Here is a 17,043-nt window from a genome sequence, read left to right as displayed (position 1 = left end):
TCTCTCTCTCTTTCTTTCTTCTTTCTTTCTTTCTTTCTTTCTTTCTCTCTCTCTTTCTTTCTTTCTTTCTTTCTCTCTCTCTCTTTCTTTCTTCTTTCTTTCTTTCTTTCTTTCTTTCTTTCTTTCTTTCTTTCTTCTTTCTTCTTTCTTTCTTTCTTTCTTTCTTTCTTTCTTTCTTTCTTTCTTTCTTTCTCTTTCTCTTCTTTCCTTAATAGAGCAGTTTCAGGTAAAGCACATCAGTAGGACAATTTGGTTCTTGCCTGGATCTATTTTAAGTTTAAACCTAAATGATGTCAAATTAGGCAAAAATAAACTAAAAAGTGTGTGAACATCCAGCTGTTCTCCCTTCATTGCACCAGATACCTGGATACTTGGAGGCAAAATAAGCTTGACTCTGGGGAATTATTAGAGGAAATAGTATATTATGCAAAAACGGATGTGTTACTGAAATGAATGCACTACATAAATATTAAGAAAGAAGATGAGTGGTCTTGGATAGCTCCTTCTGAGCCCATCACTCCCTCCTGAGCTCCTCTGACTCACTAGGCAGATAATGTTTTGTAGCTGAAAGACTGTGTATGTACAATGCTTACCACCTGCCTTTCACCCTGCTGAGTTATTAAGCTGAGTGGAGAAGTGTTTGTAAAGTACTTTCTGGATTCTTAGATGATGTGTTTATCAAGTAAAACATATCTCTAAGTGTTTCAATCTCAGCTTGAAAGTCACTTCCCAGATCAAAGTAATGTATATCAACACAACAGGCGATCTAACTCTGAGCCAGAAATGCATTAAATGAAGGGCCATTGATGTACACCTGGGCCCATCTCCTGGCCATGAAAAGTTTCCAGCTTTAGTAAAAGGAAACCTCAGGAGCAGCTCACACTCCAGGACACAATGTGGCAGGCCCAGGCAATAAAACACCTGCTGTAGGAAGGAATCTTTTTGTCAATAAATAAGACAATGTGTTTCCTTTGAGTGAAGAAATATAAGCTAATTAGGACTGCATTCTTAACCCACAGATCTGCCAGTTTGCTTAGTTCATGCAATTCATCAAGATGAAAAGATAATATAACAGCAGTGTCCAACACTATTTTTTTCAGGACCTTTCTTGATTTCCCAAGTCTTATTTAAGAGCTTCTTTCATGTGCTCCCAAAGAGCCAACACCAGTGACCTTTATGGAGGGCCTGCTCTGTGTCAGGAATGGTTCTGGGGGCTACAAAACAACAACCTTACCATCATGGAGACTACATCCCAGTGGGTGAGATACGATAAAAGAGCATCCAGCAAATATGACATGCAATAGCAGTTAAAGACAAAAGAACTGTAAGGAAAAATGAAGCAGGGTGAGAGAATAGAGAATGCTAGGGCTGGGGTAGAAGAGGGAGTTTTCTTATGTGGGGTAGTCAAAGCATCCTCTCAGACGAGGTGTGGTGATATAAAAGTGGGTTCACAATTTTTTTTTTGTCGTTCTTCCTATCAAAGATAGAGTCTAGGTGCCCTCCTCTTGAAGCTAATAGTGTCTTTCTTAATCCCTCAATGAGTAGAACACAGTGGAAGTGAGCCTTCATGACTTTAAGGCTAGGTTAGGGATGGCCAGGCAAGTTCTGCTGGCTTATCTAAAGACATTTGCTCTGTTAGCCTTTTCCCACTATGTATAAAACTGACTACCCTGAGTCTACCACATGGAGGATAGAGAGAAAGAGAGAGAAAGATAAAGAGACAGAGTCTCAAGGAGAAATGACTGTTCCAGCCCCTTGCTTTTTCAGTCTTCCCAGCTCAAATGACAGACACATGAGTGAACGAGCCATCATAATAATCCCAGGCCCTGCCATCATCTGACTACATCCATGTGAGAGACCCATGGAAACCATTTCACTGAGCCCACTCAACGCTTGGACTCATGAGCCAATAAAATAATTGGTATTGTTTTAAGCTACTGTTTTGGAACAGTTTGTTACACAGCAAAAAATGACCAGAACAGGAGGTGATACTTGGTTAGATACTTGGATGAATTCAGAGAGAAGCTATGTGAGTGTCTAGAAAAGAAATGTTCTATGCTAGGGGAAAAAAAGTGCAAAGGCCCTGAGAGAATATGTTGGAGGCACAGAAGTATGGTGACAGAGCAGAGTAAACAAAAAGGAGAATGGAAGATGTGCCTGGAGAAAGAGATTAGGTGCAGCTCCTGCCTTGTAGGCTGTGATGAGGAGTTTGGGTTTGCTTATGAGCTTGATGGAAATTCTCAGAGGAGTATGAGAACAAGGGTACCACCCAGAGTTATGTTTTTAAAAGATTTAAAAATGTCTCTGGTTACTAGATGGAAAGCTGACTAGTGGGGTGTGAGCAAGGTTGGATACAGGCCAGAAATGACAGTGATTTGGACTAGAATAGTCACAGTAGGGATACCAGGCAGTGGGTAGATCTGGGATATATTTTAAAGATAATACCAACAGATGTGCTGTTAGATTGTCTGTGGGGAGGATGCAAATAGAGGATTCAAGTGTGATTCCCAGGTTACCACCTGGGTAATTTAATGAGCAGCGGTGCAGGTTGGGTGAGGTCGGTAGAGAAATCAATGGGTATGTTTTGGACGTGTTAAGTTTGGGATGCCTGTTAGAGTTTTCAAGAGCTGCTGACTTAAGTAATTAGGCATTGCACTCAGGGAAGTGAGGTGCACTATAGATACAAATACGAGAGTTGTCAGAGTATAAGTGCTATGCCACTCCATGAGGCTGGGTGTGGGTGTGTATGTCTGGAGTAAGGCTGAGGTTGAGCCAACATTTAAAAGAAATGCTACAACAAGTCTATAGACTGATGGGAATGATTCGGTACAAAGGGAGATATTGATGATGCAGGAGAGAAGGGGCAGTTTCAGGAGCAAAGTCTTTGCAGAAGCTAGAACAGATGAAGCCAGTGCACAAGTGGAATGGTGAGGCTCACAGGAGCCTGTCTCCCCTAGTATCATGGGCTTCACTCAGAGACCTTGGCTGAGCTTCAATCGCTGTGTATTTGCTTCTATTCCTGAGAAGACTGTAAGCCCAGTGAAGGCAAGACCCTTGCAACTTGTTTTACACTGAAGTTCCTGATGCCATGTCTGGCCTGTGTTACAAACTTAATAGATATTTGTTGTACTACCTGGATGAATAGACAAACAACCATCCTTGTTTAATAGTAGTTGACAAATAAATATCTGTTAACTTATATTGAATATGAATATTAAAATCGTAGGTGTACACAACCAAAGGAGGGAAAACTGACGTTTTGGATGTCGTCAATTTAATAGTTAAGCCTCTTTTTTCCATTAACAGATGTTTGGGTATTTTTCCAGATTGTTGAGATAAATTAAACTCAAATAAATTGAATGATAATTGCTAACATTTGGGAGTGCTTAGTTTATGTCAGGAATTCTTCGAAGCCTCTATTATGATCTCACTTAATTTTGACATGAGCCCTATGAGATATCTATTACTAGTATTACCATCATTTAAAGACGATGAACTGAGTGAGCCACAGAAATGGTGACTAATTTTCCTCAGTTTACACAGCAGAGGGCACCTGGTGGCCAGATTGGGATTCAAACCCAGGCGGTTTGTCTCCAAGGCCTACCTACCTAGCCTCTCTCAGGACTTCTAACTCCCTGTTTAGTGCTCTTTCTTAACTGTATGAAAAAAGAAGACTAAGATAAGTATGAAAATCATAACTACACCAAGAACATACCACCGATGCTGTCAAAAGATGAATGTTAGATTAGGGAAGGTGTTTGTAATTCTTACCAGAACCGAAGGACTGGTTTATAAAGTGGTCATAGAAATGCATAAGAGAAAGACAAGAAGCTCAATGGCAAAAAGAGTAAAGAACGTGGACAGTCACAAGGAAAAACATATACATGGCTTTTAAACAGATGAAAAGATATGCAACCTTATTGTGGGAATCATTTCGTAATGTATAAAAACATTGGATCATCATGATGTACACCTGAAACTAATAGGATATTATATATCAGTTATATTGCAATTAAAAAATAAAAAAGAGAGAAGGAGATTAAAACTATTTGAAGAAGCATTTTTTTTTTTTTACACCAAAAAGAGAGACTGACAAATATCAAAAAAGTTGGCTAAGAGTTGTTGCTGAGGCTGTGGTAAGTAAACACTCTCATACTCTGCTGGGGAAAGTGCAAAGTAATAACAAACCTCCCGGGGCCATGGGGCCATTTAAGCAAAGTCACAAAGGTGATTTCCTTTTGACCCCTTTACATCACTTCTGGGAATGAGTCCTCAGGTGTAACTATCCACTTGTAAGATGACATACAGATAAAAATATCCATTGCAATATTATTTATAGTACAAAAGATTGGAAACAACTTAAGTATTCATCAATTAAAGATGGATTATCTAGACTGCATATCCACACGATGGGAAATTAATCAGTTGTGAGGAGAATTAGGAAGGTCCTTCTAACTGATACAGCAAAGTTTCCCGGATATATTATAAATTATATGGGAAATATAAATTATAAAGGAAAAAGCAAAGTACAAGATAGTGTATAAAAGGAAGTGGAAAAATTAGATTACATATGTGCCCATGCTTTAATCTACACTAAGACATTCTGGAAGGAAACACAGAAAGTTAATGAAGGTGGCTGCCTATGAGAAGAGGGTAGGGCAGGAGAGGGTATATTCTAAGACTTTAAACATAAGAACATAAATCTGATGAAAAGTTATGGGTAGGGAAATCAAGACTTCTCAATTTGTTATATTTTTTGATCTTTGAACCATGTATATATGTTGTTATTTATAAATTAAAAAAATATATAGTGATAGCAGTACCCATGGCACTCAAAGCTGGCCCGTCACTGTGCTAAGGACACTGCATGAATTATCAAGAATTTCACCTAGTAAGTCACATTTTTATTCCCACTTTGCAAGTGAGGAACAGATTTAGAGAAACTGAGGACATTGCCTCGGGTCACATGGCTCATAAACGGTGGACCCTGGAATCAAACTCAGGCCACCCGCTTCCAGGACCTGTGTTATGAGCTATGACTCTACTAGCACATTGGTTTTAACATTTCTGTTCTCCTTAGAGAAGCATAAGGGATGATGCCCCATTCGTGGCCTATTCTCATGGGTACTCTTACGTTTGTAAACAAACGATTATTGATACATCCCCAACAATTCATGGGTAGCAATAGCTCACTGTCGCTGTGGCTTCAGGTGAAGTCATCTGCAGCCATGTGATACCTCCTGAAGGCAGCTGTAACTCTATCCCTTGTTTTCCTCAACCAGAAAGCATATCAGAGTAATAGCAAGTGATTATTAAAAACCACATTTCACATATATTGAGTTTTGTGCCAGGCACAGATGTTGGAAGTACAATGTATGAATGATAATTTAACTGTCCTAGAAATCCTTATTAGATAGGTGCTGTTATTGTCACTGTTATGGGGTGAATTGTGCCCCACCCCCTCCACCAAAGCTGAAGTTCTAACCCCTGTACCTCAGAATGTGATCTTATTAGGAAAAAGGGCCTTTACAGAGGAAATCAAGTTAAAGGGGATTCATTAGGGTGAGCCCGAATCCACTGTGATTGGTGTCCTCCTAAGAAGAGACAATTTAGAACCCTACAGAAATGCGCAGAGGAAAGATGAGTGAAGATGGAATGATGTAGCTGGGAGCCAAGGAGGCCAAGGATGCCGATCACCAGCAGAAAGTAGGAAGGATCCCACCCAGAGCCTCAGAGGGAGCACCGCCCTGTGGGCACCTTGATTTCAGGCTTCTGGCCTCTAGAATAGTGAAGCAATAGATTTGTTGTCTGAAGCAGGCCAGAGTGTGGTACCAGGAAATGAATACAACTACCAGCCTACAGATGAGGGAATCAAGGTACAGGAAGGTTGAGTACCCCGCCCGAATTTACATGGTTGGTTGGTAATGGTGCCTCGAGCTGAGTTTGGGAAGCCTGGCTCCAGGGGAGGGCCCCATTCTGATCACATCTGTATTTTAAAAAATCATTTGCCAACTCCAGTTGTCTGGCTGAAGTGATGTGTCTCCCTTCCTGAGGGGTATGCATCCTCGGTTTTGACCTCCACCCTCTATCAAAGGGCAGAGCACGGCCTGTTCGAGCCGGGGAACCCTAACAAGCTCCTAAGGGCCTGGAGGTGAGAGTGCTGGAAGCCAAGTCCAGCTCGGCGGTGCAGCTGCTCAGAGCTGGGGGGCCAGCCGGGGGCTTTGAGGTCCTCCCTGGAACAGCCGAGCATGGCTGGGACCCAGGGGCACAGACTTCAAAGTGGCTGCAGCCTTCCCCACGGCCTCTCATTTTTGATCAGCGGGAGTCTCAATCCAGGAATGTGGGTTGCTTACAGTGTTTTGTTAACTTAAGAAAGGGCCAGAAGGCTACAGCAACTTGTAGTAAATTGCCTTCCCAGATCCCCTTTGTACCCGATGCCCAGAAAATGTTTTCTGGGTGCAACAGTGCTTTTTAGCGGACATGGGCAGAGGAAGTGATGGCAAGAGGGAAGGCCTGGTGCAGCATGCAGCCAGACCCGTGCTGGCCCGGGTGGGGGGGGGGTTGGCCCTCCGTGGGTGATGCAGCCCTGTGAGCAAACCAGGGGCCCAGGGGAGCGCAGGAGCCACGGCAACCCCCCCCCGCCCCCCCCACTGCGGCCCAGGGGCCGGCGGAGATGTGCTTGGCAACAGATGTCAGATTCCAGAACAGAATCTGGTTGAACCAAGAGTCAAATGATCAAAGTGGAAACGGACGCAGGTTGCGGTTGTGTCTGGGCAGAGGGAGAGCGTTTGGCCAGATACGGTGCCCCAGCTCTACTGACAAAACCCGAAATACTTCCATACTGTCCCCAAACCAGATCATTCTGGATCGGATGGCACAGGTCTATGTGTTCTCCAGCAACTCTGGGCACAGCATAGATGTTCGGTAACATCCTATTAATCTGCTTGATTTATTTCCTGGCCCGACTTGGCAGAAGCTTCGTGTTCCCAATGAGGATCAGAGCAAAAGGAAAGTCTTTGCTGGAATCAAGGCTGACGGGCCCACAGGATGGTGATTCTTCTTGAAAGGAAGAACTATGACCCTAAGCCTGAGGTCAAAATGTATGCCTCTGGACACAGCTTGGGGTGTCAAGGAGGAGAAGTAAAATGCTTAGCCTTTGCCTGACCTGGGGACAGAAAGGTGATGCAGCCACCTGTTAGGAGTGCTAGACATTGGGGCAGAATGAGGGAGAGATGAATTTTCTTTCCTTTAAACTTTTCAGGGGTTAGACACTGATAAAGTCCGGTTTAGCAATCATACCCTGGTGAAAACCAGCTTCGTTTCTTAATTCCAAGTACCTAAAGATTATCTTGGCCTTATTAACATTTGAATGCCTTGTTTAAAAGAAATTGCTGGAAAGGGCAGCAGGTTTCCTTAGACAACTCTGGAAGACACACTCCTGTACTTTTCCTCACCCTTTTTCAAAGTTTAAACTTTGGGGCTATCTTAATGTGGATTGAAGTTTCTTATACCTGCTTTCCTGTTAAGAAGGAGACCTTGAAATATCAAAGCCAGCAGTGAAATTCCAGAGACAAATGGAAAAGCGACTCACCTAGGAGTGGGCCCGGCGGTCAGGACGCTTATTTCGAAAATGCATAGTGCAAAGGCAAACCTCTGGCCCGCAGACATCTGCTCTGGCTAGGCAGTGCCGAGTGGAATGGCCAGACAGGTCCTGCCAGGTGTTGATCTGCAAAGGGCCAGAGAACTGGGAGATGATTACTGCTTGTTTTTTGGTCGGGATTTTGGTCAAACGGGGCTTCCTGGGAGCCAAAGTCCAGTCAAAGGAGAGTCGTTTCATAATTCTTGGCCTACTGTTTTCTTATACTGACCAGCATATTGGGACAAGGAACCCATGGGTGCTGAGTGGACTGAGGTTAGCAGGAGGGTTGAAAACAAAAAACAAAAACAAAAACAAAACAAAAGGCCAGTGTTTCTCCTCCAGGGAGACCTCAGGAGGAAGAATGAGAGAATGTATAATTTAGGGGAAAAATGGGCCTGTGGATGGTTCTCAGAGAGGCATAAATTAGTAAAAGAAATTAGTCGAAGAAGAGCCCTGGTTGGAACAGGTGGCAGGGACAGATGTGAGATCTGAGAGCGAACGGTGTGGGTTATTGCCACATGGGTGTAGCAAAGTGCAAAATGCAGTTATAAAGCTGCCTTTCTTGATAGATGCAGTGGATCATTCTGAATCTAGGTAAACTCCCTAAGGCATGCATAATATCCCGCAGGAGGGAATGTTCCCCTTATCTCAGGAATATACCTGTCAGCCAGATCGATCCTGGGATGGAGCAATTTACTTTAATCCATCATAAGGGACTCCCTCCCCTTCCTATTTTCACTTTCCCTGGGACTCGTGGAAAGGGTAAGGTGTCTCCAAAGTGCCAGAGGGTATGGATGCCACAGCTGCTCTTAAAACACAGGTCCAGGATAGAATGACCTGGCACCCGTGAAAAACCACTGATGCCTGGCCACCCCCCACCTATTCCTATTTAATTGGTCTGAGATGGGACCTTATATCAGTATTTTTTTTTTTTAAAGCTTGCTAAGTCATTCAAATGCGTGCCAGGGCCGGGATTTAGAATGACGAGCTTCAGAAGCAATATTTCATTAAATTTTTGAAAAAATATTTGCTGGCACAGGACTTAAGGGGCCTTCATCAATACTTATTAATTACAAATAGGCAACTTTCCAACGTTAGGACATATGCAGACTGATAACACAGAGGGTGGGGCCGGGGGGTAGCAGCTAGTTTTTCCAGCATTGCCCTACCTTTCCGCTAATGGTGCCACTTAGAGTAAAAGTTATTTATTCTCCATAGGCTTTCTTGTTGTGTATGTGGAGACTTGGAGATCTCTAATGGGGCTGATTTCAGCCGTTCCTGAGCTTGCTGTCAACCTGCAGATGGTGCAGAATTGCCGAGTAATGTGGTGATTCGAATGTGTGCAGCAACACTGGTCCCCAAGCCGATGATGAAGATCTATGCCCAAGGACACTTCTTGGGAGTCTTAGCTAATGACAAGCGGAGACGGGCAAGATAAGGTGACGTTTTATGCTAATTAGACTTAATGCTCATTGGTTAGACTTTGTGATTCTTGATAATTAGATGTGAATGGAGATTGAAAATCACTTCTGTCCTTGGAGACTGACTCACCGCCTCAAAGGGTGGAAGAGGGGAGAAGGGGAATTTCTTAGCTGGCTGCTTGAATGCTGTAGAAGTTCGGTAGAAGTTCTGTTTCTTTTATCCCCATGGTTCAGGCTAAACATAATGTAGCAAAGGAATGGGAGCAAAATAATATAACAATATATTAATTATATATTATATGTTAGTGATATATAATATATGGTATATGTTACATTTTTGTAGTGCTTTTAACTCTTTTTTGACCTTAACACTTATCTGACATTTTTATAAATGAGGTTTATACTTCTGTGTGTATCTAGGGGAAGTGAAGCATGCTGGACTAGAGAAATGAAAACAATAACATATTTATTTAATACGTAATGGCTTTCTTTTTTTAAGATTTTATTTATTTATCTGAGACAGACAGTGTGCGTGAGCATGGGGAGGGGCAGAGGGAGAGGGACCACAGACTCCCCACTGAGCAGGGAGCCTGATGCAGGGCTCAGTCCCAGGACTTTATCCCAGGATCCCTTTGATTATGACCTGAGCTGAAGGTAGATGCTTAACTGACTGAGCCAACCAGGTGTCCCAAGACACAATTGGCTTTCAAAGAAAAGAAAGGACAAAAGTTTGTCAAACTTCTATGTGTCAAGGTAATATACATGTGTATGTATATATATATATTTACATACATAAATAATATATATAATTTATATAATTTTTATATATAATATATTTTATTATATATGAATAATATATTATATATTTTATATTTATTTGTATATAAATAAATAATATATTTTAATATATAAATAATATAATGTATATAATTTATATATATATAAAATAGCTAACATATATACACACACACACACACACACACACAAGTATAAAATCTCATTTAATCCTCAAAATAATCCATTTTACAGTTGAGGAAACGAAAGTGCACAGAGATCACATCATTTGTCCAACATCACGCAGCGTCTGCAGTCAGTGAGAAACTGGCATTCAAACTTGGTGTGCCTGACTCCTCATCTCAGTCTCTTCCCACCACACATCAGTTGTGTTATGTTGTTATGTTAAACAACTTGAAACTGTAAAATTTCTCACTAAACCCTCTCAACTCTATAAATAGTAGGCTTCTGGTTTAGCTTTACCGATGAGGCCCAGAGAAATACAGCCAAGACTGCAAAGACAAAGTGGCCGAGGCGGGATTTGAATAAACATGTCTTCAAACTCTGATGCCAGAGTTTTCCACTCTGCTGAGGGCTCTCAAAGTTTTCTCCACTCAGGAGCCTTAAAAAAGAATTTTGTTTAATTTCCCTTTGGTTTCAGTTTGCTTGGGAACTTTGTGGCACTAAATTATATCTATTGCACAATAATTATACTTTTTCCTGTTTTTTAAATTTTTTATTTTTGAAAAGATTTTATTTATTTATTCATGAAAGACACACAGAGAGGGGCAGAGACATAAGCAGAGGGGGAAGCAGGCTCCATGCAGGGAGCTCACTGTGGGACTGGATCCCAGGACCCGGGGATCCTACCCTGAGCCGAAGGCAGATGCTCAACTGCTGAGCCGCCCAGGCATCCCACGTTTTCCTGTTTTAAAGTCAGAGTCACGCACGTGTATACATTAGAATGTGTGACCATTAGGCAGAAACACTTAATTTTTACTGAAGTGATGTAAAATGTTGGGTGTAATTTCCATCTGGCTCTCTTAAAGTGATGGAAGCAGTTTTCTGGAAGTTTATTACTAGAAATTTCATGGACTCCCTCAGTGTTCAGGGATCTCAAGATGCAGGCGCCATCTCATTCCGTATCTGTTTCTGACTGAATCCTAAAGGATCCGTGTGTCCTACACCAACCATACTGAAATTGTAGTGCTTTCACTTATGACACACACAACTGAGGGAATTAGAATCATTAAACAGCAGGCCCCTTGGTTTGGGGTGTGTCCCATTTCCTGCTATGTCCCCAAAGTCTAGGAATGTGCCTACCACTATTAGGCTTCAACAGTTATTGGGAACTATGCATTCATAGATGAATAAATAAATGTAGATGAGGAAAATGATGTCCAGGAATAGGAGGTGACACTCCCAAGGTCACACGGTTAGAGGTGGGGGGGCATCAGGTTCCAGCTCTCTCCCTGTTGGTTCTGTGCCATTTTCATTACAGGACTTTCAAAATGAGCTCTTTTATAATGCAAGAGAGCACGATTTCTCTATGGAGTGGTTCTGGGGCTGTTTGTGAAGTTCAATGGGAGTGATGTAAGTCTGGCGATCCCTTTACAGTAATAAGAATTCCTGTGGCTCAGATCTGTTTACAGTCACATGGAACTACTTAGGGCCCCCTGAATTGCATTACAGCACTTCATTTAAGGAAAGACTCAATACAATCCCTCTTTCTTTTGAAGTTGACAAGATCTGGCTATGCCACCTTCTGCCCTTCTGTTCACCAACACTGTTGCCTGTCTACATTCACCCAAGACTTTTGACACTGTCTTCTCTCTCTCCCCACTCCAACGCCAGCTTTTTCTTTAGTGATGTCAGTGTTCTCTGAAATACCGCTGCACCTAACTCTTTCTGGATTCCAACAGTTCTATGAATATTTATCTTAACCCCATCTAGCCCACTGTCCTAGCGTCATTCTAACACCTGTAATGGCTTCATCTTTGCAAATGTCAATATCCTTACTGTCTGACCACTGTCTCCAAGTCTTCCAAGCTGCCTCATCCTCATCCTCTCAATATCCCCTTTCTCTGCTTTATTGAACATCCAGCTCCTTGATTTCTTCATTTTGAGTTTCTCTTATCGTTATTGCCTTTGTCAGCCACACTTTTTTCTTTTCTTTTCAGTTTGTATCAGGTTTCTTCCCTTACTACGTGGTTGTGCTCAACCTATTGCAGTTTTCCCTTGGCCTTTATTACTCCACTGAAGACCTCCTTATTGATAAATTTGATGGACACTTCTGGGCCCTGATCTCTGTCGCATAGAGGCATCTGTCTGGACTGGCCATTCTTATGCTTTAAGACTTGCTGTTCCTTTGACTTTTGTGATACATTTCCTGATCATCTGCTTCTCTTTTGCCAGCTCCTCTCCCTTATCTGTTATACAACGTTAATATTCCTCAGTGGTCTGTCCTCTACCGTTTCCACTTCTCAGTCTCTACCCTTCTTTTCTTACACACTCTGAAGATTAAGCCTACTATTCGGAACCAGAAATCTCAAAAGATTGGTCTGTTGAAGTTCCTTTACCAGGAACTTCTGGGTTTTTGTTTCAGAAGTGTAGATATCTAGAAGTGAGACTGCTTGAAAAATGCAACACTAATAGAGTTACTTCCCAGCTTAACAATCTTCAAGTACTTCTAAGAAATCTCAAAGTGGACTTTGATTTGCCTATGGTAATTTGAACTTACTTCTAAAATCACACACATAATTCTTGCCCTGTCCCTGTCCAGGAAGCTCTTCTTATATTCCTTATTTTTATTAATGAGTCACCATTAACGGTCTTTCGGGTTTCTGTATCTGGAAGTCATCTTTCTTTTTATTGCATTAGTATTTTGACAGTATGCATAGTGTTAAGCAGGCTCATAATGGTTACTTCATAGTTATTCCATAGTTATTTCATAGTTACTGGATGACTGGTTGATTTCACTTGGCTCGGATATGTTTGGTTTCTGGAACTTGGAACTTTGACAAAAAGAAACTAGTATTTGAGGACAAAACTGTATACAGATTTACCAATTAACAACATGTAAGCCCAACTAAATATAATAGGGGATGATGCTTTGCAAATTTTAAACTCTCTTTGATTTTCTCTTTTAAAACTATGTTTTCTTGATTCTGCAACCTCAAGGCTGAATTGTGAGGCTTCTTACCCAGGGAAGGAGATAGTAGAATAAAGAAGCAATCAGTCACCTGTGAATCTCAAAGTAGTGGAGACAGCATGGCTTGTGATGTTGGTAATGTGAAAATATTGCCTCTCCTGCTGGATCAGAGCAGTTGTGAGAGGGAGAGAGGCAGAGCGGGGAGAGGCGGGCCTGGAGATGAGTTTTCGAAGTAGTCTTTCAGGCCACCCTTTGGAATGGGGCCAGCATGGTAAGTAGGTTGAGGTCAGAGACAGATGTTTCTCTCCTTGCCATCTGGAACTCTGGGAGAGCAACTTCCAGGCTTTCTCAGTATGGGGGAAGCCAAACCAGAACAAAAGTGGTTGTGGTGTGTAGTTGGGCAGAGGAAGGACTGATTTTGGCTTCCTAGGTTTCTTTGGCTGTTTTGGGCCACAGAGGATACGAACAAGTTCCCGGGCCCTGAGGAGGGATAGGGGAAGGGATAGCTGGTAAACTAGCGACAGGATTGCTCCATGAATGATGATGTGGCCCTGGAATTGAGGGCAGAGATGCAAAGGCACTCATAGCAGATCCCTGGAGTCTAGTCAAGGATGCCTGAGATGGAGGTCCAGGCTGCAGGGAGAACCACCCAGCCTTGCAGGCCACTCAGCCGCATGGAGAGGAACAGACTCTCCATTCTTTAGCCAAGAGTATTCGTTACAGATCCCACAAGGTAGTAGCCAAGTAGATGGGGTATATGCTATAGAGATCGGAAGAATCAGAGGACACTACAAGGACCTACCTGAGAATCTAAACCCTTTCTCAACTTTCCTCTCTCCCATCAAACTAACCATTACAGAGAAGAGCAGTATGAAATACTGGGCACATAGCCAAGAAGGAAAGTATCCTTAGAGGGAGTGATCACGGCTAGAGTGGGGTTGCAAGACCAGACTAAATGTTGGCATTCATACCCAGCAGAATAGAGACCTGTGAGGAGGAGCACACTGGGGAAAGAAAGAAAGGGGAGAGAGAAAGGGAGAGGGAAAAAAAAAGAGAAAGAAAAAGAAAGAAAGAAGAAAGAAAGAAAAAAAAAGAAAGAAAGAAAGAAAGAGGAATGTGTATATATTTTTTCTCTCCACCCTAGTGTAGTGTAAGCAAATTTTTGACCCAGTTTAAGAAAAACATTTTTTTTTCTTCTCCAGACATGTTTTGCTAATTCTTTTTCTGTAGGGGAAGGGCCAGTCGGTAATTACAGATGATTTAACTCAGGAACTTAATCCTATTTTTGGTCTGGCATCATCTCCTTCATTTTTTCCCCTTTACTGATCTGTGCTTTTCCTATCGTGGGGGTTTTGTGTGAATTGTTGGGCTGCAAGACATCTCTCTGCTCTGTGATCACTTGTTCAGTTTCCAATCTCTACAGTGCAAAGGATTGTGTTTGTCAAAGGATTGTGTTTGTCAAATTAGAAGAATGAAGAAAGTCATCACCACTAATAGGTTTTTTAAACCCTGAAGAACTGAGAAGGAGAGAATGAGAAAGCACTGAATAAAATAAACTGTGTCGTGAGTACATAATTTTGATCCAGTTCATTAAGAGCATGATCCCATTGGTGTTTGAGTTTTGTGAAAAATATACAACAACAGTAATAGATATAAAATTGGGCTCCTCATTGACCGTGGAACACCCAATTGGCCTGCTTGTGAGCAGATGCAGGATGATTTGTTATTTATAATGTAGAAGATATTGGGAGAACATTACTCATAGCTCATCTTTCATTGTGAGCAGCTCATAGCTTACGTGAAACATTCTGATGGAAAATACCTGAATTAGAATGTACTGTGTGAGGTTAGATTGATGCGTTGCATTTATAATAACTAGATAATTCAAACTTCTAAGTGACACTTAATTCATTCTGAGAATGTGCCCTGAAAAGCCCAAAGAGGGACCAATTTGCCCAATTAAACATAAGCATAAATATATCATGATAGACATACTGCGTGTAGGAAGTAGAAGAGGAGAAAAGTACTAAGAAGAGAATAAAATCTTGGTGAATGTGAGACAAGCCAGTGCAAATAGGCACTGGGCCAGTTTTTGGAGGTAGTGGAGTGCTGGTGAATTTGAGGTTAACTGCAAGGACACTGGCCATTTCAGCCACTTACTAGCTCAGCGACTTTGGGGAGTTCCTTAAAGGTTTTGTGCCTCAGTGTCTTCTTCCATAAAATGGTGGTGGTGGTAGCAGCCTACCTCATAGAACTGACATGGAAATTAAATTGTTTATTGTAACGCACTCAGAATAGTGTCTGTTGTGTGGTAAATGCTGGGGAGGTGTTTGTTGTTATTATTCAGTGACTTTTGTGGACCATGTCAGCATCCAGTCTGGTTTTCCAGATTTGGTAGTTGGGCTCGCAGTGAAGAGAGATGAAGGATTGTGAAGTATGTCAGGTAGTAACAGTTCAGGAACTCCACAGTCCTTTCTCTGCCACGCTTCCAACTGAGATGGCAGACATCCCTTCAAGGCCAAGTTAGGTTATACCAACAATAAAGCCACCTGGACAGTGGCTTTTAGTTCACCTGCCTTTCTACTTCTTATTGCTCTGATAACCCTCATGGTACCAACACACACAAACTAGTCCTCTGCATTCTTGAGCTTACACCTTCTAGTCCAGGTACCTTGGCATTGGCTTTGCTGACTGTGCCTTCCGTGTGTGCTTCTCTTCTGCCCTGAAGGTGCTATGTCGTCAAAGACCGCTGTGATCTGCACTTGGAGGCAAGCCAGCTTAGGGTTAAACTATCACCCAGGCATGTGGGAGACACATTGACTAATCCATCACCCATTTCCAAGGCCCTCTTGCCAAGGCCGGCTTCAAGGGCATGTGACCAGTTTAGTCGGACAGGGCTCAAACACTCGGGAAGGCCCCATGTTTGGTTTAATATTCTCTCAGCGCCACTTTGGAATTCTTAATTTTGTGCTTGGACTTTTGTTTTGAAAGCAAGTTTGATTGGAAAATGGAGCACGCCCATGAACAGAGGAAATGCTCACTGTGTCCCTTCTACTATGCCGCCACATTTGCACAGAATGTTTCTGTTGCCCCATGAACATGTAATTTAGGTGGACCCATGATGTGTGGGAGTTCAGTGAGTCAAAGCAAAAGTGAGTATGAGGTAGATGTCTGTTGCCCATCACTGTGTAAGTGACAGCCCTGAGAGGTCATACGCTCCATTTGAACCAGAACTTAACTTCCAACACAAAAAGAAACACAAATGACCAAGAAACACAAATGACCAAGAAACACAAATGACCAAGAAACACTATCATATCTTTCTTACTAGTGGTGTCACTTCTCTGCATTAGCCATCTACTTACGCTGAAAATAATAATATGAAAGGAAAGAAAAAGATAGAACCACTCGTATTTCTTCTTTTCACCATTTCTCTTTACTCATTAGTGAACTAAAGGTAGCATGTACTGATAGAATGTTCAGGTATCAAGAAGTGAATTAAGAACAGTTGAGTTCGTTTTGTGCAGTGTTTCTACTGTTCTGGTAGGAATGAAATACATATATTAAGTATATATGCATGTATGAGTTATGAAATACAAGTTGCATGATTTCAGCAATTCCAGTTACCAGCTGAAGATTAGCAATAAAATTCACACGAACACTTTAAAATTCTATTTCTTTTTTACTTAGAACAACATTAAATAGCAAATAAAATATGTTATAATAAGAAAAAGGTTGCAGAAGGAAGGATATGTTCATGCATTAGTGTCTTTAATAGAATTTTCTGCCCTGGTTTGTGAATAATGAGCCCTCTATTTTTATTTTGTCCTATGCCCCATAAATTATTTAGCCAGCCATGTCTCTTCCTTAACTATTTTCATTACAGAGGTTGGCAAAGCTAAAAACTTGACTTCCCAGCATCCTTTGCAATTAGCAATAGCCATGTGACCAAATTCTGGCCAATGAGACGTAGTGAAGTAGTTGGGAAGCCTGGAGGAAAACTGAAATTACTGGTTCAAGGAGCAGACCTTGGCTGTGCTGCTCTTTCCTGTTCTGAA

At 41.9% G+C, this 17,043-nt stretch overlaps 1 protein-coding gene across 1 annotated transcript in view; it reads right to left on the bottom strand.

Moving 5' to 3' along the window:
• The window catches only part of C9 (complement C9), a 56,896-nt gene extending 49,105 nt beyond the window's left edge, over positions 1 to 7,791 (bottom strand). The window contains exon 1 of the mRNA XM_026016713.2: positions 7,592 to 7,791. Coding sequence (XP_025872498.1) covers positions 7,592 to 7,668 — 77 coding nt within the window. The 5' untranslated portion in view covers positions 7,669 to 7,791. The remainder of the gene's footprint in view (positions 1 to 7,591) is intronic.
• Between the last annotated feature and the right edge of the window lie 9,252 nt (positions 7,792 to 17,043).

This window comes from Vulpes vulpes, chromosome 4 (assembly GCF_048418805.1).
Source record: "Vulpes vulpes isolate BD-2025 chromosome 4, VulVul3, whole genome shotgun sequence".
In the NCBI taxonomy this organism is placed as follows: Eukaryota; Metazoa; Chordata; class Mammalia; order Carnivora; family Canidae; genus Vulpes; species Vulpes vulpes.
This window is presented reverse-complemented; position numbering and strand designations above follow the sequence as displayed.